Source organism: Manacus vitellinus, unplaced genomic scaffold, assembly GCF_001715985.3.
Source record: "Manacus vitellinus isolate BGI_N305 unplaced genomic scaffold, ASM171598v3 scaffold_26_pilon, whole genome shotgun sequence".
NCBI lineage: Eukaryota > Metazoa > Chordata > Aves > Passeriformes > Pipridae > Manacus > Manacus vitellinus.
This window is the reverse complement of record NW_021939960.1, coordinates 2,730,779-2,757,142: the sequence shown is the minus strand read 5'-3', so window position 1 is coordinate 2,757,142 and position 26,364 is coordinate 2,730,779. Positions and strand designations below refer to the sequence as shown.

General features: G+C 41.4%; 1 protein-coding gene across 2 annotated transcripts in view; it reads right to left on the bottom strand.

The window, feature by feature from the left end:
* Window positions 1–2,417: 2,417 nt before the first annotated feature.
* Window positions 2,418–26,364, bottom strand: part of TSHZ2 (teashirt zinc finger homeobox 2) — a 134,187-nt gene continuing 110,240 nt past the window's right edge. For both annotated transcript variants that reach the window (XM_018073894.3, XM_008933060.2), the window contains exon 2: window positions 2,418–6,512. In XM_018073894.3, coding sequence (XP_017929383.1) covers window positions 3,445–6,512 — 3,068 coding nt within the window. In that variant the 3' untranslated portion in view covers window positions 2,418–3,444. The remainder of the gene's footprint in view (window positions 6,513–26,364) is intronic.

The following is a 26,364-nucleotide window of genomic DNA, read 5'->3' as shown; positions in this document are numbered from 1 at the left end:
TTGCAGCGGCCTTACTTTCAAATTAGTTCATCTCAGGTAGCTGCCTGTTTGCCTGTCGGGGTCTTTTGAAACAGAAATCTCCCCCATCAGGTTGGTAAATTTGACTTTATAGAGAGCTATTTCTGTAAAAAGTAGTAGCTAAGGCCACAGAAAGCCTCAGTTAGAGCCCAGTTTCGAGCCAATCTCACCTGACTCTGAAGTGAAAAATACAATTCCGCCTTGCCTTTTTCCTCAGAAAAACATAAAAATTCTAATTTAGTTGAAAAAAAAGAATAAATGCTCTTCAAAGGTAGAAGTCAACATACAAATTACTTCTAATTAAAGCCATGCTCCCTAATGTTTATGGGTTTTCTTTGAAGAATAGCAATAAAAACAAATTTGAAGTGGGTTAAATGAAAGAGAATGGAGATGTCTGATTGTTGTATATTACACATAATCTTACTTTATATTACTAAACTCATATCAGTTAGAGGAATTCAAGAAAACACCAAAGATGAATATAAAATAGATATATATGTCTTTACATTTAAGAAGAATTTATAGCAAATTTCTTACAAACAGCCTCACAGAGGTCTTAAAAATAAATCCATATACATAACACATTTTTCTACAGTACTAACCCAGATTATTCATTTATATTTTTAATGATAGCTAACATTTGAAAATATAACATCTGATAGTAAATGCTGTTGAAATATAAAGTACTTTATGTATTTTTATACTTCGGGTACTCTTTCCACTGTTTTATTTCCATTCATTTCAATATATATTCTCTATTTTTATTTTTATTTCACCACAGTATTGCCTAGAAGAAGGAAACACAAACTCTTACGTGTGTTTTAAGGATCTCAGCTTCATATTCCTTGTTTCTAAATACTGTGCTCTCCTCTAGGTTATTATTCAAACGTCTACTGGATCTCAAAAAATAACATGGTAAGGATAAGTAAACCCTGAAAATCCCTGGGATTTGATTTAGTCTCCTTGCAGATCTCAGGAAGAATCCATCTGAATAAACTCTGGCCTCCCCACTCCCAACCCAGTGAGAACTTCGGGAGGCTCACGGCTCCGAAACTGTAATAAAATCTTTACAATGCCATCCCAAATACCCCATCATTTCAGACAATTTGTGCTATCATGCATACCAACTGAAATTATAGCTCCAGATAACAGTGCTATCACTCTGCCATTGCAATTTAAATATATTTTTCCGAAGGTAAGATACAACCTGCATCTCGATATAAATTAGAAATGGATGAGTATTAAGAGGACAGCAATTTCTCGGTATCCAGAGGCAGGAAGGACAGTACCTTATTTATGTAGTTACACATCAGCTGAATAATATGTCTGTGTGCAGGTTATTACAATGCAGAAACCACACTTTTTTTTTTCCCTTGGAGATTTCTCCCCCCCTGTGTATTTGTTCCTCGCATGCTCAGCAATGTGTTTGTAGAGGTGGGTGTTTGGTTTGCCTCTTAGTAATAACACAGTGCTTTTAAGACCAAATCTGAACCTTTTGTCATGTATTAAGCCATGAATGTGCCCAAATAACTGTTGTATTAATATATTTGGCAGACAGCTTTTGTTTGATAGTACCCAAATTATTGGTTTGCTCTAATATCTCCTGTGTGAAGACTATGAATGGCAGAGTCTTAATAATCACTAACTGGTGGGGAAGGAAATAAAGTATGGTCTGTGTTTTTCTGCCCCATCTCTCTGGTATTTTGTCAGGTGTGTTGATTTTGAATGGCCAGCTAAACAAGGAACATTTATTTGTTGAGTCCTAAATGCCAAAACAGAAACTGGAGGGTATTAGGCCTGTTTGGAAAGCAAACTCCTTTTGAGTAAGACGGCTAAAATATGCAGAAATAAATCCATTCCAGTGCAGACAGCACGTACAAGATGTATGCAAAACTTAAATCTTATTGCACTTGAACACTGACGTTGTACTCCACAGTAATAGCTTCTATTACCCATCCCAAAGTAACCCTTTGATTAGTGGTTTAAATTATTCAAAAGTAGCCTTTTTAATGGAGCTTAAGTGACGCAGAGTCCTCGTGCTGGCTCTGGCCACAGAAAGTGTTTCCTAAAGCTTCATGAATATTTGCAGGCAACACATGGGAGATCTCCACACAAACAGGTATTCAGCCCCTGCACCCTCAATTAGCCAGAGAATGGCCACAATAACTGGGGGATCAGTGAAAACTCACAACACATCTTTAATTTTGACCATCTGACGAATTCATTTTCCCGATGTTAATCAAGTAATGAACACGTTGGAGAAACCCTGAATCTGCACATGATTATTCTGTGAACAGAAGCAGAGCCTGAGTCTGCTGGAGGAATTGCTGGGAATGACTAAACAGAGCCTTCCTGGAAAAAAACCCCGTTAGAACAAAAAACTTCTATTTGGACTTTAGGTTGATGTTCTGCATATTTATTTAAATCAAGAATATTCAAGTTTGTGAATCAAGTAAAATTAAAAATGCAAAAAATGGTGTGTCATCTGAATATTACATTACATGTTATAAACATTGGTTGTGGCAACTGGTGTATCTTTCAGCAAAAAATAGCAACACTAATGTAGAAGTATCCTACTAACAGGGCTTGGAAATATTAAGCTTGTAAAAAATCTCGCTGCTTTTTCAATTAAGCTTTAACCCCCCCAGGTTATACCCAAACTTGCACTGAAGTCAGCGATGTTTATGGATTGACTCCCACCAACATGAAGCAAAATAGAATCAAACATCTTCAAGATTAAAAAAGGAATGATGGAGAGAGAGGTTAAAATGATGTGACAAAAGAGGTCACTCACAGTAGCAAGTGTTTAAGGAAGTGTAAAATATTAAAATATTTTACAAAACTGAACATCCAAATATCAACAGAAGAATAACTGAACTTCAGATAGGAACTTTTCAGAGTTATTGGTAGATTTTTGAGGCTGTGTTTGAGATTATGAGAAACTTGGAATAATTGAGATTTTGCTAATTTGACTTTTGAATTGTCTTCTTTTTCCCCACCAAAATCAGATTTACTGGTCTGTCAGCACTGAAAGAGGTAATAACCTTTTGGGTTTCAGTGCTCTTTACCTGCTTTTTTTTCCACTCTCACTGCAAAGAGTAGCACTAAGTCCTTGCATTCCTCACAGAAGTGCATAGGATGTGAAAAGATTTATTCTTAGAAACAAAAGAGAACTGGGAAAACAGCTATTTTGAGCATATTAATAAGCAGCAACTTTTCTCTATGGGGCAGTGTGGTTCTGCATTTACCAAGCTCTCTTCTTGAAAACACTATAAAATGGATAAGTACATGTGCTTAGATTAACGGCGCAGGAGCACGTTATGCATTTTATACTGTTTTCCTACATTAAGAAAGTACGAAGTTCTTATGGAGCCTCCTTAAAACGATGCAATTAAAACTCACTATAGAGCATGCATACCTTAAGAGTTATTCTTCATCCACTTCTGCTACAAATTGTGAATGGTGTTCTGGTGACTTGCTGTGTGTTTTGCTTAGATGAAGTTTTACTGCATGTTTGCTCGCAAATGTCCGACAGCACAACTTACATTTGAACTTAGAGTCTGTGTCCTCTTCCCCAGCTATTGTTTCAGGAGATCTCTGAACTGAAACTCTGGAGATTTCTTGCTCTACCTTGGTTTGCTGCTCCACAGCCAGCCTGTTCATGTCTTTCATTTGGAAACCTAGGTGGGATTCTAAGTGGCTAATGTAGGTAGATGGGGTTCGGAACTGAGATGCACAGTCGCTGCAATAAAAGACTGGATGTCCTTTGTCCATGTTTTTCAAAAACTTTGTTCCTCCGGTTTTCCTAAGCTGATACTTGACATTTGCCAACCAGTGGCTGATGGTGGTCATCGACAGTCCAGTGAATTTGGAAATCTGCATGCGCTCCTGCGGGCCTAGATCTGATAATAAATATTTACCTTCAGATGTCTGGAAGAGGCTGGAAGCAAACTGAGCTTGCAAAATGAGAAGATGCTGAGGGTTCCAGTTTGACTGTCTGCCCTTCCTTTTATGCAGAGTGGACACTTCTGCTGAGACATCCTCGAAGCGTCGGACATCTATTTCCAACTTCATGGACGGGATCCTTGAAGATGCAGCAGGTTTTGGTGTAGTAGCTTTGGGAAGAACTTTGACCATGTCGGCGATGTCAGACAGAGCATGTTTTTGAGGTGGAGAAGTACAAGATTGTGCTTGGGCTGACTCAGCTTTCTTGCCTTTGGATTTGGTCAGGTCAATAGGCTGATCGTTGTTTTCAAACAAATAGTGCCTGGATACACTGGCAGGCTTTGGTGGGGTTGGAGCAGGAGATAAAACCGGCTTCTCCATCATATTTAGATTACTTTTGTGGAACATAGAAATTGTGCTAGAGCTGGGGCTGCAGTTGGCCTGAGGCTGTAAAGGCTCAGTGGCTTTGCCCAAGTGATTGTTCAGCACCGACTGCAGCGCGCTGAGGGGGTTGACACAAGGCAGCTCCGAGGAGTGGTTGGCGGCAGCACAACCATTGCTGAGAGAAGCTGCTGGTGGCTCCTTGAGGACTGGTTTTTCTTTTCCACTGTCCTCTTTAATTTTGTCTTCTTCTTTCAAGGGACATGGTTCTGTCTTTTTTGGCTCCACAGAGGTTTCAGGTTTGAGGAGAGGTTCTCTCTCGCTCTGGCTGAGTGGGGCCGACTCAGCTTGGACGCCCTCTTTAGCATAGTCCTTCTGCACCTCCTCCTTGTCATCAGCCTCCTTCTTCACTTGAGTGCACTGGGCCACGTTTGCTGAGATAGGGACCAGAGGCATCACCTTCCACTTGGGTGCTATGGGCCTCAATTTATTGGTCATTGTGGGCCTGATTTGCAGCACTTGGGATCCCACTGGCAAGGACGGCTTAGCTCCCTCTGAGAGCTGGTAGGCTGCGTGGATGCTGGGATATGCACTCCAGCTGGGAGCTCCATTTTGAGCTTTATTGATGGCTGTTGTGACAGTGTTCTCCAAGGACTTTAAAATGTCCCCACCACCCTTTGAACCATCTTCTAAATCCTCTTCTCGGAGGTACTGGTATTTCATTGTGGGATCCAGTGGCTTCTGAAGAGTGTCTTCGTACTCCTCAGTTTTTACTGCTTTCTCATCTTTATTTGCATCATCAGCTTTATCTTTTTTACTCTCCTTTTTCAGTTCAGAGGTGGGAGCTGTGCACTCTGCAGATGATTTAATGGTCGATTTTGAAACCGGGCTGTCATTGGCTGGTGCCTCAGACAGCGATTGCATTTTTTCCACAGCTAAAGGATCCAGAACGAGCTGCTTTCCTTTCTTTGAAGCCGAACTTGTGACTTTCAGGAAATGGCCCGTCACCATCATGTGGGTCGTGAGCTGCTGCAAGGTGTCATGGGAACTCCCACATTCCATGCACTTCAGAATCTGGGATTTGCAGGCCTCGAACTGCCACGTGTAGCTGGCACCGTTCTGGTACCCGTAGCGGTTGTTGGATGACAACTGCAGGTTCGTGTTCTTCTGAGGAGAAAAGGTATCCGAGAAAGACCCCGTCGTGGAGTCGGGGGAGCAAGGCCTGTTCACATCAAACACACGTTTCTTTGCTGGAGTGACCATTTTGGAAGAAATGGTTGGTACCGGCTCCTTCAAAGGCACTTTTTGGTAATGTTTTGTTTTGATCATATGAACGCTCAGATCTTGAAGGGAATCAAAAGAGTCACCACAGAACATACACTTCAGAACTTTTTGTGCATCTTCCTTGTCCATGTCCTGGAAGGCCCTTTTCCGGGGCTTTGAGTAGCTGGTAGGTCTGTGCTTGTCCTTTTTGTGGTTGTCATCTTGGTAGTGGCCTGTCTCGTTCATGTGGACCGTGAGCTCCACCAGGGTGTCGTAGGCGGCGCTGCACTGCCGGCAGCGGAACCGGCTGGCGCCCGTGAACACCGTCCCGCACATCTTGCTGCTCTGCCTGTACAGCTGCACCGAGCTGAACAGGTTGGGCTTGGACACGGGCCTGGAAGGTAAGTTCTGCTGCAGGCTTTTGGACAGCGCGTCTTGGTGCCAGTCAAAGTCAGCTTTGTTCCCTCCGTTTCTGTTGTCGCAACTCCGCTTCTCGGAGTTGGACAACTTGAACCCCAGCCCCAAGCCTGTCCAGTAAGAGTCCGACAGGATGTTGGCATAGACCGCTGTCATTTTGTCCATGCAGTCGTGTGCTTCGCTCTGGGATTTGGGATGGGTGCTGGATTTTGGGTCCTGGGGCTCTCTAGAGCAAATGCTTTTAATATCTGCCACATGGTCACTACCATCACTCAGCAGGGATTCATTCTCTGCATCCTGGTTGGATATGTGACTGACAGGGGAGTTCTGGAAGCTAAAGTTCCCTTTCTGCTCAGGACCCACGTCATGTTCCTCATCCGTGCCAGTGTCATTGCTGCCCTGGAGCTGAGCAGTTGAGTTGTCATCATCGTCTTCTTCCTCCTCCTTTATGTCTTCCTCTTCCTTTAAATCTTCCTCTTGGACATAACCTGAAATGTAATGTCAATATATGAAATAATGTGGTACAGGAGAATGCTCCAGTTTCTAGTTTCACTATGTGTTTTCTTTACTGGATTTTGTTTTAATCTACAACTGTGTTCCCTCTTAGTTCTGGAAGTGAAAAAAGCCAATGATGTCTCTTTTTGTGAAGGTTGCTGCAGTCAGTTGGCAGATGATCATAATTCTTTATAACTGCCAGAGATCCCGAGTTAATAATTTTCCTGTCAGGGGAGTATAATTCTAACTGTTCTGTAATGGGACAGTTGGAAAATTCATATGTAAGTATTTAAAATTTATACTAAAAGCTTCAATTCTATGAAATTGTTTTTAGCCTCAGTGAAAGAAAGGGTGGAATTGGCAAGGAAAAGAAGAAAAATAGGTGCCATAATATTCCTGGTTCAGAGCATCATGTAGGTACAGTCACCTTATGCCATTTGATCACCTAAAAATGCACTGTAGAATATACACAAATAATTTATATGTCAAAATACAAGATATGAAAGCATTAATAGGCATAAGTGCAACTCTTTTGTTTGTAAAAGTAATGTACTGTGTAGCATAAAAACAAATTGTGCTTCAGTGAAAACAAATCCACAAATTTCAGAGCAAGAACCCTTGGAAGCTACAGCAGAGTATTAAGATATGAGAGGGGAAAACCAAAGTTAACGGTAAAACTGGAAAAATAAAACAAATCTGGAAGGATTTTCTTTGACAAATTATTTAATTACTAAGACGAACTTGACACTGGAAGAACTGTAAATTTGAAGTTGATTAAGGAATTCAGGTGTTGGGTTTTTGAGGGGTTTTCTTATCAAAATTTCAGCAGGTCAGGTCTTCCCAGGAGATTGGTTGATGAATTTTCTCCAGGCTGCTTTGGTGTGTTTCCTTAAGATCTAGATTTTCCTATCAAGTAATTATGTAAAAAAAAAATAATTTAAAAAAGCCCCCAAAACTAAACCCCCAAATCAAAGATGCCCTTAAAAAATAAAATAAAATAGTAAAATAAAATTTTAGTAGTTGTAGTTGCAAGGGAACCCTGAAAGCTCAGAGAGCACAAGCAGTTGGACTTCGATGATCCTTGTGGGTCCCTTCCAACTCAGGATATTCTAAATTAGACTAAAAGTGCTACTTATTTAAAATCCAATCCCTTCCCATTTTCTGAGACAAGCCATTTTATGGCTCTTTAAGAACCTGGCTCATTTTGTTTCCTTGAATTTGGTGCTCCTGAACAAATGATACCCTTTTAGCAAATCAAAAGGGATGGGCAGGAACGGTAGAAATGTTTTGATTACCATCTGGGCAAAGCCTTCCAGAGCTTTTCCAGAAGCGTGTTTCAGTTTTCCAATCTATTTCCATGTGTATCTCACCCCTTCCAACACATTTGCCACCAAGCCAAAGAGACCAGAACTAGAGGAACCATTCCCTGGATGAGGCTGCAGCATAAGAAGAGGGAAATGATGGCTCTCTGTGGATGGGCAAAGAAATCCATGTGAGACATCTTTCCTACACCCTTCCCACGGGCTTAGGAGCTGCACTGATCACTCTGGCTCAGAGCCAGGCTTGGCTTATTGCAGGGGTGGTACCACACAGCTTCAGAACCAAAGACAACAGCAAATGGCCTGGGCAGCACTTCAGCACAATAAAATAATAACCAGAGTAGTGGCAACACTGTACTCTCCAGCAGATCTTTCAGCAAAGAAGCTGAATATTAAATATGAAGTGCTAAATACTCAAAAATACTCCTTTTAGGAGTGTGCTGGGTCACCTCAAGCCCCATCCCCAGGTGGCCAGACTGAAGCAGCAGCAAAGACAGCGCTGAGAGCTCAGTACTTTTCCTCCTCCTTAAACTTTTTCCCTGATAACCAGGTCCTGCTTCCTCCTTCTCCTGTGTTTTTCAGAGGGACAAGGAGAAGGGAAGGACAGGGAGGTGGCAGAAGCTCCTACCCAAGAGGAGCAGTGACTGGTCCCACCCCAGCCTGAGGTGCTGCACTGGGGAGGGCTCACAGTGCCAGGCACAGCACAACAAAACCAGGGAGGGAATCCAAGGAAGGAATCAGACAAAACAGGCAACAAAGAGCTTTCACACCCTTTGGGTCGGTGCAAATCTGATTCTCCATTTCAGCACCAATTCTTTTGATGCTCTTAAGCCATGTTTAACCAGAAGGGAAGTTTTTCCTTCGGAAGATACACACAATAATTTCTTTCTCACAGTATCCTTTGTCCTTCTAAAAAGATTTACTAGGAAAAGCAGAAGTATCAGACAGCTGCACATCCCCCACAATACAGATAAAATTTGCTGCTTAATTAGGCATTGACATGTTTACTATAACCTTTACAGAAGAGTAACTTGTGCTGAGAAATCCTTTTTCTTTTCTCCCTGTGTAAGATACTGACACAATCTCATGTAAGTGGTAAAAGTAACCAGTTGCAGTATTTGAAAGGGGTCTACAAGGAAGCTGGAGAGGGACTTTTCATCAGGAACTGGAGCAATAGGACAAGGGGGAATGGCTTCAGACTGAAAGAGGGGAAATTTAGATGAGATATTGGGAAGAAATTCTTCCCTGTGAGGGTGGGGAGGCCCTGGCACAAGTTTCCCAGAGAAGCTGTGGCTGCCCCATCCCTGGAAGTGTCCAAGGCCAGGTTGGACAGGGCTTGGAGCAACCTGGGCTAGTGGAAGGTGTTCCTGTCATGGCAGGGGGTGGAACTGAATGGTCTTTAAGGTCCCTTTCAAACCAAAGCATTCTGTGACTCTGTGATTTTTAACTTACCAGAAAGCACCATCAAAATTTCACAAAACCAGCAGTCACATCTGTTTTAATGGTTTAGGCGTTTGGGCAGCTTTGAAAATGCATTTCAGTATCCTACTTGTAAAACCATTTCTGTTTATGTAAATGATTTAAATTGCTGTGGGCATTTTAAGGACAGTGGAGACCAGTTCTACAAGACAACCAAGGGTACCAGACATGAACGTGTCCTTCCAACAGGGTTTTTTAGTAAGATTTCATTGGACATGAAGTTTGATCTGAAGTGATGCAACTAGTTAACAGAAACAACATTAATTTAAGTGGACTTTGCATTATTTATTTTAAAAGTAAAGGGTGTCTTAAGCCTGTGCACCCAGATGCTTTAAATGCAGAGTCTGTAATAAGTAGCATAAATTTTGCACGTCGTACTGATGGCCGTGTAATAAATTGTTGAGTGACCTGTTCTCTTCCCACCAGTTCTCCCCCAGGCTTATTCTGACATTCCAAACCTCTGAGATGCTCGTACATAGCTGTTTTGCAGGGAAAAAAAAAATTAAAATTAAAGGAATCCAAACTCAATAAACAGATGAATAGCTTCCCCTTTTTCCCAGATGAGAATTTTCCCCACCAAAGTAAACAGGCCCAGGCAGATGGAAGATGGGCAATGTGCACTCCTGAAGAAGTGAAATTTTAATATCATTAAGACTGGACAAAACCCAGGAGCTTCAAAGCATCAAATAGAAGCAATTTCTGGCTTCTTAAATGGAAACACAGCATTTGGTTTAGTGGTGATTGATCCCAAGACAAAGTAGTCAAAATCACGACATCAGTAAGGAGAATATTTTCATATGGATAATAATCACAAATACAACTCTAAATTATTTGGGTTTTTTTTAATTTTGCTCTGTGCTTTTGTGATGGAATTCATGGTAACTTCAGAAAGCTGTTTCTCGAGGAAAAGGGGCTGTAAGAAACAGCTGATTCTTTATTCTTTAAAAGAAAACACTTTCTTAGCTATTTCTAGACTATTTCCACTATTAGAGGAGCTAAAAGAAAACAAGTCCAGTTAACACACCTGCAAAAACTCTGAATGGAAGGGTCTAAAGCCACCCACATCCACCTGGAGCTTGGCCTTTCCCTGCAGGCAGCACCAATCCAGCTCCCAGTGGTGCTGGATCCAGGATTGATGTTCAGGCCTCTCATCTGTAACTGGCCCCACGTTATACATCATTCCTGACCTGGAACTGCAGAGTGTCAGTACATCTTTTTTTTAGAACATATTCATCCTGACTGTTAACTTTTCCACCAGTGGATACCATTTTCCTTCAAATTTGCTCTTTTTCCGTGTAGAGAAACATTTCTTAAAATATATATATATATACATATATATACATGTTCCTTTCCAAGACTGGAAAACTTATTTTCTGCCAAGGGAAGGGACAGTGAATCATTGTCCAGAACAACACTGCTAATCCATGTAAAACCCATCCACCATCTGCACTTCTTCAGACATATATATTCCAGTTTTACTTGAAACAACACCATCAGTGGAGCAATCTCACAGTGCTAGGAGGTGATCTTGTTTCCTTCTTGTCTGGCTCCAGCTCAAACATCTTTTTGTGTTTGGCAGAAACTGTTTCTTTCTCTGAAATATTTCAAGCAGATAATGGAGAATGACCACTTCTCATTCCTTTTTCTCAAAGATGTCGAACTGCATTAACTGCCCAAAGACAAATCTTAACCTGGCTCTTTGTAGAAGTTCAGAGCTACAGTTTCATCCCAGTTTGAAATCCAACTGAAGAGATAAATTGGCAGCTGGGGGAAAAAAAATCCCTGCTCCATTGCATAACTCCCTATCAAAGGCATTTTGGAATTTAACAGGAGTAAAAGCAGTGGAACACCCTGGAAAAGCAATGGAGTTTCATGGAAAGAACTCTCAAAATATGAAATTTGTAATACAAGAGTGAACTGTGCAATTTCAGAGCTTTTAAGGCTATATTAAAAATTCCTGTACCAGGGAAATAACTTCCTGTTAAGATCTCCAAGGTGGAAAGAAAACACAGGGAAAGGTTCCTGCTCCCACCACAGGGGGAGCAGAGAGCTCTGAATGACGGGTGTCAGGGACAAAGGGACACCTCTGTCACCTGGTCTGAACATCCTGGGAGTGCCAGGTTTAGTTCTAAAGCCTTGTGCATCCCTAGGAGGGTTTTACACATCCCCAGAAAAGGCTGAATATGCTCAGTTGCCTCTTTTTTGGGAAGCCAGTTAATTCTTTTGGATAATGGGAAATTCTTTGCACCTTCTGCTGCTATTCCTATTTACCGTCACATCCCATTCCATCTGCAGGGGCTCAGCAGGGGAGTTTCAAGCACCACTTGTGATGCAACTTGGCACTTTAAAGGAAGGATTTTTCTGGATAGTCCTTTGTCTTTTTTTTTTTTTTTTTTTTTTTTTAAGAACTTTATTTTTCAAGCACTTACAGCAGCTGATACCAAGGCATGAATTTCTGCCTCTTGCAGAGCAGGAGAAAGAGCATCCACTGCCATCCACTGAGGACAGAGGCAGCCTCTGTGGGAGCAGGGGAATGAGTGGCTTCTGTGCTAGCAGAATTTTGCCACACAAAGGCAATTCCATGAAACCATAACTATTATTTATATGCGATGCTGAAATGAAGCAATTTGGGGCTTTCATTTTGTTGTACTCTAATTAGAGTTGTATTATAAAGTTTTCTATTAAATGTCCAATTTCCTACTGGTTAAGAAGGCAAAATACCCTGGAGTTTCAGTGGAACCCTTGGCAGCACAAAGGAGAACAGATTATGCCTTTTGTACATTGGATCCTGCACAGTTATGAGCCAAATGAAAATGATCAGTGGCTGGAAGCACATGTGCAGGGAACTGCCTTGTGAGTGACCCATAAACTCAAAGAAAAGCCAATAATAAACCAGGAAAAAAACACCCAGCACTCCAAGGTAGAGTGAGAAAAGAGAGGTGAGCTGATGTGAGCAGCTGAGCTGAGAGTCCAGAGCAGGGACAGAATGACGGGGGAGTTTTTTTCTTGGGTAATTTTCCTTAAGGATAATGCTGTTTACATAGTCAGTTATTAAATAAAAAGCAGCTTCAGTCATCCTTGCCATGCTCTGGATTCAGTTTGAATGGCCAAGCAGCTGGAGGAATGGATTCAACCACGTTCAGAGCTAACAGTTCCAGTTCCTCACACGAGGGTTCACAGGGGAAGTGAAGAAGTTGCCTCTGGATAAAAACATTTCTGCTTGCTATTTTCTACAACCCCCTGGAACCGACAATTTCATTGTTTCAACCAGCTGAAGGTGTTTGATGATCTCCAGATTGTATTTTCAAGTAAAATGCTTTAAAGAACACTGAATCCTCCATCACTCAGTGCCTGAGCTCGACCTGTGCTCCCCTTGCCCCACCCACCCCTCCCTGCCCATCCCTCACTCCAGACTCCTCATCCTGATGAGGTTTTGGGCAGGTATCAAACAGTTACACATCACCACACCATCATTTAGTTGCCAGTGCAGGCACAAAGGCTGCTTTCCAACATGCAGCTTGTCCTGAAAAACAGCAATAGAGCAGCAGCAAATATGTTTTCCTCGTTAGTCATTTTAATTGCACCACTGTAAATCACTTCACTGATGAAAACAGAAGTCTGAAACTTTTGTCTCTCTTTGCCTTTCTTCTGTTGTCTCTTGTCCTATTTATTGCTGTGGAAAACAGCAGAGTGGTTTTGTAAATTTATAGATTATCTCGTTTAAAATCCAAGTTTCAAATTATGTTTTCCCTCTTTCATTATCCCAGGTTCCCCTAAGTACCAATCTAAACTTCTTTCAATGGCATGAGCTACCAATCAGAATCACAAAAAAACCATATATCTATAGAAATTGAAATTGTAATGAGTCTTACCAGTGTATTGCTAACACTTTGGTTCATTTGATATGAACTTTGTTTTTTTAAAGTACCACATGGTAAGGCTTTGAAACTTCAGTTTGTAAAAAAAAACTGTAACAGCCTTACAGCCTTTGAAGTCACTACTGATATAACTCTGAACAGATCCATTCAAGTTCAACTAACATCAGACAAATGTTTAGTGTATCAGAGGAAGCCACAAAAGCAAGGATTTCATCAATATTTCACAACAGCCTCAGGGAAACTGTAGATTGCAATGCTGTAGGGCAGCTAATGGAATTACACACAAGGGTTTTGTACATTTAAAATAAGCAGCTACTAAAAAAATTACCCTTCAGTTTGATAGAAACTGTATAAAACTGCAGATGGGAAACAATTAAATAGCTACCAACATTTATCCGTGTCAGCCTGATAGGTCATTTAATAACAGGTATTTCTTTCCTTCTTTCTTTTTTTTTTTTTTTCCTGGTAGGGCAATAATAAAGATTAACATTTATGAAAAGTAGCATAAAATATAGTACAGCCAAATGAATAATTAAAGATGCTTCTGAAGAATTTGTTTGCTATTGTATGGCCGTGAAGGCTGCTCTCCAGTAATGAAGTACATTTATATTAACTACAATTATAAATAGAAAGAAGATGAGGATTATGTTTATGGACACTTGCTTGTTATCCTCTGAAAAAATAAATCTTTGACTCATTTCTATGGAATCCATGTTTTATCTCAGGGATAGCAGTTCTCCACAACACATTCTCCTGGAAGGGAGTTGAGCCCTGGCTCTGAATGAGTGAGGAGCACATGGAGGTGGACACGGGACAAGAACTAAACCAGGGAGAGATCAACAGTAAACACTTTCCTTTGGGAGCTCTTGGTCAGAGGGAGGAATTCAGCATGTGAAACAAAATAGATCTAAAGCCAGATCCATATAATCATATCCCTTTTCATGACTGTTCAAAGTGCAAAGATCTCACAGAACTGGCCCTTCACGCTGCTGGTTTGGGGTGTTTGGGTTTGATCTGCTGCTGTGGGGAATTGCTGTTTCTGGTAATAACTGACTCTTGCTCAGTGCACAGAATGGCACCATGGGAGAGACAAATTATTTGCTTACTGTTTTTAAAAGTCTGCTTATTTCTTGGCCTCTCCAAGTCAAAACAGACCAGCTTGGCTAAATACAACAGAGTACCCAGTCTCATGCAGGAGAAGTTAAGCCCCAGTTCAAGAAAGCTCATGAACATTTGTCCCTTTTGGGGTAAGAGTAGATAGGCTGCTGTACCACAAAGAGAGGCTGTGCCTGATGATGCTTCACTGCCATAATGACTTCATAATCAATTATGAATATGTAAACAATAACAGCCTGATCTTGGCAATGTGACTTAATTAAATGAATCAGCCTGGATAGAAAATCTGGTGGAGGAAGAAGGAAGAGTCAGCTGTCCTCACTCTGAGTGCTGAGGTGGCCTCTTGCAATCACACCAGGTCAGTTCAAAGCTCAGATGTTTCTGTGAATAACCTCCAGGAACAACCTTTTCCCCACAAACTCCCACCTCCCTCCTGCTGAGCTGCACCGTGCTGCTGCTGGTGCTCGTCCTGCAGGAGCCCTGGGAACAGAAAATCCAGAGCCACCTGAGGACTCAGCCTGAAGATCCAGTGAAGGGTAGAGATGACCCAGCAGCACCTCTCACATGCTTTTATTAAAGCTCATAATTCATGCACAGCTGAAAATGCTGCACAAAATTCAAGTTCCTTCAACAACGTGTTGTCCAGGACCTGTATTAGAACCTATTAAAAAAAATATTAATATGGCTTTAAAAGTGTACTGTTGTAACATTTGTCTAAAGAGCAATGGGCCTTTGGATTTTCCCTTTGGATACACAGATTGCAGCTCCAAAAAAGTCTGTTTTAGTCCATAGTTGACAGTAATGTTCATAAATCTGTGCTGGTTACTCAGAGCTGGTTAAAAGGCTGCAACATCAGTTCTCTCTCAACATCTCTTTAGATAAGGTACATAAGCAGAAAGTGGGAGTATAATGAAATATATCTTCCTCATCTTCTTGCTTTGTTTTGATCCTGCATTCCAGGCAATAAAAAACTGCAAATAATTCTGAAGTGTGAATTCTCCCTTGCTGGGATCTCGGTGGAAAAGCAACACCCAGATCATCAGGTGGGTTATTTCCCTCTTCACCTGCCTTCCAGGAACACGCTGTTGCAAATGGTGGTGTCTGAATGAACAGTCTGTTTCTTTAGTGACAAATATTATGGCCAACAAACATTGACTTTTGGCCATTAGACTTGCCTGCACTTATGGCCACATAACCATCAGAGCCCTGAGGCAGCATGAAGGTCATTACCCCAGACAGCATCTTCCTCTGACCAGCTCCTCGGGTATGTAAGCAATAAGCAGTTGGAAGAGATTGATATGATACTTTGTGAGTAATTTGGATGAACTATAACACTAACCCAGTAAAGTATTATAATTTTAAATGTGTCCAGAAAATAATTGAAATTCTGGTTTAGCTTCATCATAATGCACAGTGCCGGGTATATTTAACAGCTGACTAGTTTAGCATGAATATTGCTTTACAAATGAGGTCATATTGTTTTTAAGAAACAATATTGCTATCAAACATGTTTAGGAGGAAAAGCAAGAGATTATGAGTACACTTTTAACCTTTCTGTCTCTTTCTATATCTGTTTACTATGGTGATTTAGGTGCTCAGTGTTGTTTGAAGGCAAACATAGAAGGTTCTGGCATTTAAAAGAGATCCAGTAATGAGCAACTGGCAGTCAGATTCTTTCTTATTATTACTCTGTCACAAAATCTCTGTTCTACATCACTCCATCTTTGCAACACCAGGCAGAGATGAGAAAGGTCAGAACATCTCCTTCAAACACACAGTCTGTACATGCACAACACCCAGGAGCCAGAATTCAGTCCAAGCTGTGGAAAAGAGCAGAGTCCACGAGCAGGAGTTTCCTTAGGGAGAAGGGTTTCCTCCTGCTGGCACTGGCACAGGCCAGGTCAGGGTGGCATCACTGCTCATTCCAGTGCATAGGGTTAGTTTTTATCCCTTGGTCAGAATGGGGGATCCCCACACAAAGAGGAGCATTTAACCCATGCAGTGTGTGCCCATCCACCTGCAGAATGTTGGATGTTCCTCTGCCCAGGAAGGGGCTCACAGGGGACCTGATCCTGCTTTTCTCATCTCATTGCAGCCAACAAGGCAGTAGCAACTGTGAGAAGAACCAACTGTGAGCCCTTGAAATCCTTTTCAAAGATGGAAATAACTTCTTTACCTTCAGTCCTGCCTGGAATTCTCCCTCTGTGAGAGGTACAACCTCAGTGTGCTCTGGTAGCACCAACTTGAAACCAGTTTTACCTGAAGTCTGGGGGAATCCTGTCTTACCACTCTCTCAATAAATGTAAATATGCTGCATGTTTATTATTTCTATTGTTATCTTATTACTTATATATTTTATTCATTTATTTGCTTTTTTGTGATTTTATGCCCCCAACACCAGCACTGCCACGTCAAAATCTTTCACCAACATGGCATAAAATTCTTTCTGCCCCCCAAAATCTCCCAGTTTTGATACACTCCAGCACTTTCCTGTCTCTTTCCACACAATCTGGGATGCAGCCCTACTGTTTCCTTGCCCTATTAATAGTAAGAATACTAATAATCATCAGTGGTAAAATTAGTCCTGTTGGCTCCATTCTGCAAAGAAACTTGTGCAAAACAAATCAATCCATGTCAAAAGGAAAAGCTTCCAACTGATATGGAAAATAAATATAGTTTCCAACTATCTATCAAGATTCATAAAATAACGGAAATTTCAAGGGGGAAAAAAAGAGAAAAATGATTGAAACACAAATATGAAGCTGTGTTCTCTTAAATTGTGTCTCAAATGATCCCAGGAAGGGTTGAGAGCCAGGGTCAGTGCACAGATCATTTACAGACCATAATCACCACGGTCTCCATGTTGCATTCCTGCCCTGTCCTAAGTGATATCTGACATTTATCATGTGGGGCAAAGCAGGAAAACAGAGGCAGCAACAACAGGAGGCTGCAGCTGCACAGGCTCAGCTTTTCCTGAATCTCAGCAAGAAATAACAACTCTGAGTTATGGTAAAAAGCTCCACTAATCAGAAAGGTCATTTAGTGACAGAAACCCCTCCTTCAGCACAGGTACCATGATGTGACCAATGAGGGACCTCTCTAGTACAAAAAAGCTGTTTATTATATCCACCATAACTGCATTTAAGGCCTGCAGGAGTTCATAAAGCAGCCTACCTATCAAAACTCCAGGCTCTGCAGTCCTGAAAGAGCTGAAAGGGTGGATTAACCATCTCTGCCACCCAACTCTGTAACACACTGAAAAACTTCATAAAAGTGTTATAAACTTCCCTGCATTTTTTTTCCACAGCCTCACTCAGACTTGAAAGGAAAAGCAAAAGAAAGCATCTGACCTCCACCAAATTACTCAGAATACTGACTTAGAAAAATGAATTGCTACAGCAGGCAAGTCCAAATATATTTAAAAAAAAAAAAAGCTATTTAAAATGTTGACAGAATTAAAATATATTTATTGTTGTTCTAGTAGTCACAAGGATAAGTGCAGAATTTTCATGGAATTTTCAAGTGTGATTAAATACACTTGAAGAGCAAAATGATCCATTTTTGTTTGAATTCCTGTCTCTTCCACTTCCCTGCCTCCCAAGCATCAGGATGCAAGTGGGACACCATCCTTGGAGCTCTGCACTTCGGCAGAGGAGCAAATGGACCTGGGGTGTTTATTAAGGCATCATTATATGTCTGTGTGGCCTCATTTATTTCCTGTGGCAGAGCCCATGCCAGGTCAAGATCAACAGTTTGAGCAGCCCATTCATCAGGTGGGAGCAGGTGTAAGGAATGGCTGGAAAAGGAGGACAAAACTGAAATGGATGGAGGTGTGAAAGTAATAAGAAAGTGATCAGTGAAAGTACAACCAACAGCAAATAAATCAATCCAAACAAGTGCAGAGCTGAGATCAGGCCACGAGGGTTTCCTTAAACGTGAGCAGGGCTTTAACCTCTGGGACAGCAAGTGAATCCATGGGTAATGATTTTCCTCAAAATTCTGCTGGGGATCAGGGTGAGCAGAGCAGGATTATTACCAGGGCACTGGGGGAGACTTGGTAAGAAAACCCAGCCTGGTTTCCCACAGCTGAGGTGGGAGTGGGTGCAGGGAGTGTTTTGGACAGTGAAGCATTAGGGGGGATTTTGGACGTGCATGTGCAAACTGTGTTTGTGCTGGGAGAACGTGGCACAGGATCTGCACTTCCATTGGCATTCAGACCCCCGAAGCAATGACTGAAATCACACAGAAATAAACAGCATTTCTATATATAAATAACAACTGAAATCATACAGAAACAAACAGCATTTCTGTATGTAAATAACAACTGAAATAATACAGAAACAAAAAGTATTTCTGTATATAAATAAAGATTAAGGGCACAGTGTTATAATTAAAGGAACAACTCACACACTAACTTGTCTTCCTGAACAGAAAGCCACCAAATAATTATACTGAGGATTGGATTCAAACCGGTAAAATCTGTTTGCTATCAAGAATCCAATTATTCATGACAAAAAAAAATCTTGTGCACCTTATCTAACACAAGTTTTGGATTAACTACTGATATGTGAAAGGAAAGCTTCTGAATTGTTATTTTTTTGTCAGTGAGAGTTGTATGAGTGCAGTTCTGCCCAGCTTTTTTGACAACACATGAGGATACACTGGCTGTGGGCACCAAGTCCTTGTTGATTTGCTAAGTAGAGAAAGTCCTTTGGGATTTTATGGGTAAAGTTGATTTGGAGCTATAAAATTGAAGCATTTATTACAGACCAGAGGCCAACACCACTTCATTATAGACTGTCTAAACACTTTCAGTTTATCCACTCGATACAAATCCAAACAATCCTTCCCTTTTAAAGCATTTCTGGCTGATTCTCTTTCTACCAGCAGTAACACCTTAAAAAAAAATGAATTTTTAACATGTTTATCAATCTATGCTAAAATTTAAATGAAGGCAAAGCATGGCACAGATCCAGCTAATCCCTGCACAAGGTTTGTCTTGAACAACTACCAATTTGCCTTGTCTACATGGGCTAATTCCTGTACATATCCACCAGTGCACAGCTGGAATTTGACTAGTCTGCATTTGAATTTTTAAATTTTTCAGCATGTTTGGTACTGCCAGTTCATTGCTCCTTCTGTGCAGTCAGTTCCCTTATACAGACTGGAATCGTGTTGCACAAATAAAGGGAGAAAAACATGTTTAAAATAAGAGAGATTCAGAAAGACTGAAAGTGCTTTTAATTTATTATTGAAGAATTTGCTGTGTTTTTGTATCTACCCCTCTCAAACAAGTCTTTAAACACTTACTGGGAGAAAAACCAGCAGAAGTATCAGGGTCAGCTCATTTCAAACAGTTCTTGGGGTCTATAAATCTTCATGCATTGATGAGATAAGCCTGACTCTAAACTGGAGTGTGCTTTGCCCAGCCCTGGGTTTAATTTCTAATAATTTTTAAAATGTTAATGGTATATCAGATTTTCCAGGTACAATAAGCTGAATTTCCTACTGGTGTAATTCCCTTGAAGCAAATGGATTTAGGGAGAGGAAGAATTGGCTCAGTGTTTTATTTTTCTTGCCTCTCCCTGTTTTTGTTGTTAGTGTTGTTTCTTTCTGTCTGATGGGTGTTCACAGAACCACAGAACCACAGAATCATCCAGGTTGGAAAAGACCTTGAAGATCATCAAGTCCAACTGTTAATTCCAGCAAAAATTTTTTGGGGGGATTAATTCCATTTTATGGAAAGCAAAGTGTTGCCCATTACTTTGGAGACTAAACAGTGTATTCCCACTTCACCTCCTCTGTTATCATTAATCCAAAAAGAAGGATAAGTTGATTTCCCATATTATTTCCCAGTTGTTTGTCTTCATGTGACTGAGAGCCAACCTCTCATACGACATTTATTTTCCTCCCTAGTCCTTTACCAATATAATTTAGTCTCCCCAACCAGTTCCAACTGCCACAAAGTGGTGTCACCACTACCTGTTCTTCCTTCCTCTATGAGCAGCCACATTTTCAGTTTTTGTTTTTTTTTCTCCTCGACACTGGTAAAAATGCTGGTGTTAGAGGAAGCAGACAATTAAAGGTCACAAATTCAAGTGTTTTTCTGTTCCACCCTGTATAAACCCATTGCTGTCAGAGAAGCAATCATGTCTGCAAATGCACTTTACAGGGCTGAGAGCTGTTTCTCAACTTAAACTATGTAACATTTAAATATCAAAAACTTTGTTTTCTAATGAGGGAAGTATTGAGGGGGGAGAAATGAATTATATGCTTGATGTATACTGAAGGCTGGGAAAATTAAGGCCATTTCCCATGGTGAAAACGCAGTGATTTCAGTTTGTGAGAATAAATTAAACCTTTGGGAGAATTTGTCTTCCATTAAATTGAACAGCTAAACAGGCACAGAAGATTTTAATGTCACCACCAACAAACCCCAAAGGTTACAAAAGGAAAAAGAAAAAGAAACACTGCTTTCTTGTTTGGAAGTTCTCTGTCTCTCTACCTAAGAAAAATGCAAACTGTAAATGTATGTTGAGACACAAAGACTCTTAAAGATCATAATTCCATTCCTATACCATATGCTATTAATGTCTGTCAACACTGTTTAGCCAGCAACTGCTGACAGAACCATATTTGCTATCTAAATACATCATAAATAAATCAGTAATGAACTGCTTTAGTAAACCTTCTGCACTGATTGGAAATACAGATCGAGTAAACAAACTCTGGGGATAACATTTTGCAGCTCGAAGTACGTACAACTGTTTAATGTCAGTGACAAAGTCACTCACACCTCTCTCTCTCTGTGGAAGGCACGAGGCTGGAAAGGAAATCCTGAGGATGGCAAAAGTGTTTAATCAATTGCAGCAAATGTACCTGTCAGCATTCATCATATTACCTCTGCTTGGCTTTTTTTTTCTGCCTTATGCAAATCTCAGGAAAGGGACTTTCAGCTGCACAACATGCTGGGAACAACAGCAAACCCCTGGGCTGGGTCCTGGGCCCTTCACCAGGGGGATGGTCCCCACCCAGCTGAGCTTCCCGGCTCTCCAAGAGCTTTGAGATGTGGAATACATTGAAATCGAAAACTTCAAGTACTTTGTGAATGTACAAGATAAAAAAAGGTTGGAAACACTCCCCTGTTTGCTCACACAGACCTATCAAATGTCACCTGGACAAAGAGCAACTGTTTGGTGAGGAGGAACTGGAACTAGAATTTATCCTGTGAGGTGGAATATTGAGACAGGAATCAGTTGTAATGTTCTCGGCTAGACATAAAAAAAAAATCTACCAGCACTATAAATTTGTAATTCAATAAATATTTCCAGTCTTCCCAACTCTTTTTTGACACAGGTTTTTTGAAAGTTACTTTCTGACAGCTTTCTGGTAATTAGACACCACAGCTTTATATCAGAAGAACAGTCTTAATTAAGACTGCAGAGAGATGCTAAAATTATAATTTCCTCTATGCTATATTTTAGCAGCAGAAATTCTTGGAGATCCCTGTGGGATGAGACTTTAGTCCAGAATAAAACAAGTGCTAATTTATCATGATGCTTGCAATGGAGGATATTTTCAAAAATAGAATTTCTCTCTTAGATAGAGGATTAAAAGTTTCTCTTAATCCCATCAAACAATTGAATTATCCTTTGTTCCCCCCAAAGTTACTTTCAGTCACAACCCAACACTCTGTAAGATGCAGAGAGGGAGCTGTTTACAAATTCAGATGGCTGACAAGGCTCACAAAGCTGGCAGGTGTTATTCCTTACAGCAGGAATTAGCTCTGCACGTGGAGGGCTGAGGCAGGGGATGGGGAAGGCTGCAGCTCTCTGTGCCAGCAGGGTGGAACGGGATCCATCCTCCCGAACACCTTCCCCTGCTCTGCCTTTCCTGCTCACCTGCAGGCAGGTGAGGAGGTGCTAAACAGTGCCATGGAAAGGGAAAGCAGCCTGGGTTAAAAGGAGCACAAAAGGGAAGAAGGGTTGAATCTTATCTTGCAATACATCAAGATATAAATTTAAATTATGGGCACCTTAAGAAGACGGAGGTTCATGCAAAAGAATACAGTGTAAGACAAGGTTCCCTCTGGTGTCATTTGTTTCTGTGACAAGCTGCAGAGATTGCTGGAATAGAAGAAGTCCCAAGCTCCTAAATACCATCTCAAGTAGAGTTCATGTAAAAAAGAAGAGAAGCGGCACCGTCTGGATGATAAACATTCATATTTTACAACCTTTCAGTTTATTTACTGATATATCTTTTTCTAACTATATTTGTTGTTTGTATCAGCTTGCCTAGGCAAAACAGAGCCATACATAATTCAGGGATAAAATTGCCATCAAGTCACTGCAGAATCTAAACAAATAGACCCCAAACGTATATTTTTCATTAATAACCCTCCATTACCAAGTTCCGACACTTTGAATAAAAAAAAAAAAAATTAAAAAAAAAATAAATAAAGCAGCGAGATAAAAAAAAGGAAAGACACCTCATTATTTAATGCCAGTCTCCCTGGCTCTGCTCTCAGAGCAGGTGGAGGCTTTGTCTGGGAGTTGGAGCTTAATGTGACCTGGGAGCAGGGCCGGGCTGGCAGGGGAGGCTCGGGGATGCAATCAACCACTTGGCCAAAGCTGTCACCAGCCCTCGAGCCTGAGAGACAAGGCTAAGTGTGGAAGCTCCCATGCCACTTACACATTTCATTTCTCGCTGTCTTCCTGTCCAAGAAAAGGAAGAAAGGGAAAAAAAAAAAAAAAAAAGCTAAAAAAGGGAGGGGTGGAGTGGGGAAAAGGAGAGAGAAGAAAGGGAATGTTAATTTACAGAGCTGAAAATAGCAGCTGCTAATGGGCTTTTGCACTCCTTCTTTAGTTGCTGCAAGGTCATGGTCAGAAGTAGCCTGTGATTGATTCTAAAGGGAAACTCAGCTCTTCACTCTGTAATGGACATTAAAAAATCTGAAAGGAGCCTAAAAGACAAAACAAAAAAGTAACATGTTTTATGGAGCCCTGAAGTCCTGCAGGTTCTCAGGGTGAACTTGGAGGGTGGAGTCATGCTCTGGTTTTTAATTGTCCCTCATAATAATTATTGCATTACAAGGAACAATTAATTGTATAGATTAGTCTGAGTTCATCAATTTTATGGCCGTTTTATCGCTGTTCCTTCCAGCTCCAAGAGGAGCTGCCCGCCTCTCCCATCCCGTGTTTAAAGGGTTAAATGAGATGAGTGACAGCCTTTCTGCATGATTTACAACTTGGAGCCCTGTAGTGAAACCAGCGCTTGATGGATGATCCTGAAAGACGGAGACTAACCATAAATCATGTCTTTGAATCATTGACAAAGATAAAGGAGAGAAAGAAAAAGCACTGGCATTGACATTCATTCTCCCAATAATGTACATTGACTAGTTACAATACAGAGCCTTAATTAAAAAAGCGAACTCCAAGTAGTCACCTCAGTGGAGGCAGCGCCCAGCTCTGGGAGCCTCATGGAAATCACAAATAAAAGTTCAAGCCACGTCCGTGAGATGTTCCCTCGCTGGGAAAAGCACCGGGACGTGCCCTTGGCACAGCCCTGCACTGGAGATAAACCCAATAAACGCTGGTCACAACCTCGGGTTGAGCACTGAGCTTTCTTCTTTGTGCCTACTCTTAATTTCAGGGTGTTATTGTTCGAGCCAAACAGCCAGGCAAGGTGAGAGCCTGTTGTTTTAGGCACTGGCTGTGTTATGCAGAGGTGCCAATCTTCAGAGGCAAAACAAAGGAAGGGCTATTATTATCTCTGCCTTAGGGAGAACAAGGCACGGAGAAATGCAGGGATGGTTTGTGGCAATCTGGGATGGGGAGTTTATGAAAGGGGCACATGTTTGTATGTTGTGATATGCCCGTGACAGAAAGGTGCTGGAGCTGACAGGGATGTTCATCCACCCAAGGTTTCCAAATTTATGGTAGAGATGAGAAGGAAGCTCGAATTCCCCAAGGAAGAGGAGATCATTGTTTAACCTCAAGTGCCACTTGAGGGATGCACGACCTACCATCTGCAAACATCAGAGGCACTTTAATTATTTACTCCCCAAAAGCAGACATATCATGTTTACCTTTCAGACCTGGCACAGGGCACTGTTGTGATACTTTTAATATTGCACAAGAAATGGGAAAACCCCCAAACATCAGTGTCCAGGAGACTGAACAGAAGTAGTAAAGGAAGGACTATATGACCAGAAGAGAAAGGGTCTGGATACTTGTGTTCCCACTGTGCTTGACTCTTGAAAAAGGAAGTCACAGATCTGACAAGTTCATGTGCTCCTGTTACTTGAAATGAACTCCCAACTTTTCCAAGTCTTGTTCCTTTCCCAAATCTTTCAGATTTGTCGAGCATTTAATCCTCACGGTTTAAATAAAATATTGGGATTTCACACATGGCAAAACTCAATTATAAAAGCAAAACAAAAGGGGACAAGCAGCACTAAGCAGGTTTTTGTTGGTTAAGGAAAGCAGCTTCTGTCAGAGGGAACGACTCCATGAACAGCTGAGAAGGCACAACTGGGCATATTTCAGAGGGCACAACAATCATAATAAACTCCCTTTGTTTGTTTGCATGCATTATTTCCCTTTGTTTGGCTTTAGCTGTCCTTTCTCTCTACTCTTTCCCCCTTCCTTCAGGTGATGATCAGTATTTTTATGTGCATATGCAGCCTAACCTATGCAGAAAATCTAAGGACTTTACAAACACCAGCATGTCTTTGGCAGCAAAGCCAAAGACGTACATTGTAAAAGTTATTTGATGATTTTCAACTCCTTATTCACAATTTACAAGTTTCCTTCAGCATGTTATTTGTAACTCACAGTGTTTTCTGCAAAACATTCTTAATGTCAAGAGCACTTCGTTGCAGTATTGCTTGGACCAGGTACACAGGAGTTTCTTTGCATGAATATAGAGCTCAGTCTCAAATTTCTAAAGCCAATGTGTTGTCATATTGGATTGATTGGATCTGCCATTTGTTTTGTGTATTGGCTGAAGTTTATTTTTACAATAAACATTCCTATTACAAACAATTTCCTCACATATTTACCAGCAGTTAAAGGGGAGAGAACACAGGCACTTATTTTAACTTGTTTGTAAGTTCAAGGGGATAAGCATTGACTCCTTCCCTTCCATTTCTGTTGCTATCCCTCAGTTTTAGGTTTAAATTCTTCCTCTGTGTTACAGTGGTGAAGTACAGGGAGAAGAGGTGATAGGAGCTGATTTCAGGAGTATCCAGCTCCAGGTTTCCTGGACACATTCCCATGGCACAGCACCAACAACCTCCATTTCAATACCACAGGGAATCAGTATCCAACCGAGTGCTCCAGAGTAAATGGTTCCCACCAAGGGCTAAACACAATGGCAATATTTCCAGTTCCTAAAGCAGTCAAATTTGGGCCAGGGCAGAAAGCCTGATTTCAGTTTACTCCTTGCAACTGAGCTAAAGTGGCCTGATTTCCAGTGCAGCTGGCTGGGTTAAGGAGCACAGCTCTACTAATTAAATCATTTCTCTAAATCTTGAGGTGCTGAAGAAGACAGACATTGAACTGTCCCAGGAAATGACCCTGGAACCAAGGGAAAGGTTCCACCAAGACACAAATCCACCTTCGCTACAAACTGCTGCAGATGCACAGCAGCAAACGCTCCTCATGGCTCTTACTGAGCAGTGTGTGTGTGTGTGTGTTGCACCCCTGGAGACAGTGGGAATTAAGCAGCCCAGGAATCATTTTCCCGAGGATTTGGGACACTGTGTAAGTCAATCCTGATCCTCAGGAATGCGGCGTGATGGGCGAAGTTGGAATGGAAGGGAAAATAATTCACTTGGTGCCAGCCTAAGGGTGAAATGCTGCTGCCAATGGGCAAAGGTGGTTGGGAAATGCCTGGAGAAGGTGCAGAGCTGGTCCCAGCAGGACCAAGGCTGTGCTGGCTCTGGGCCAGGCAGCAGCTCTGGCCCTGGTCCCAAGGGGGATGTTCCCAAGGAGAGCAGTTTGGGGTTGGCTGTGCCCCACTTGGGGCAGGTCTGTCCCGGGGGCAGG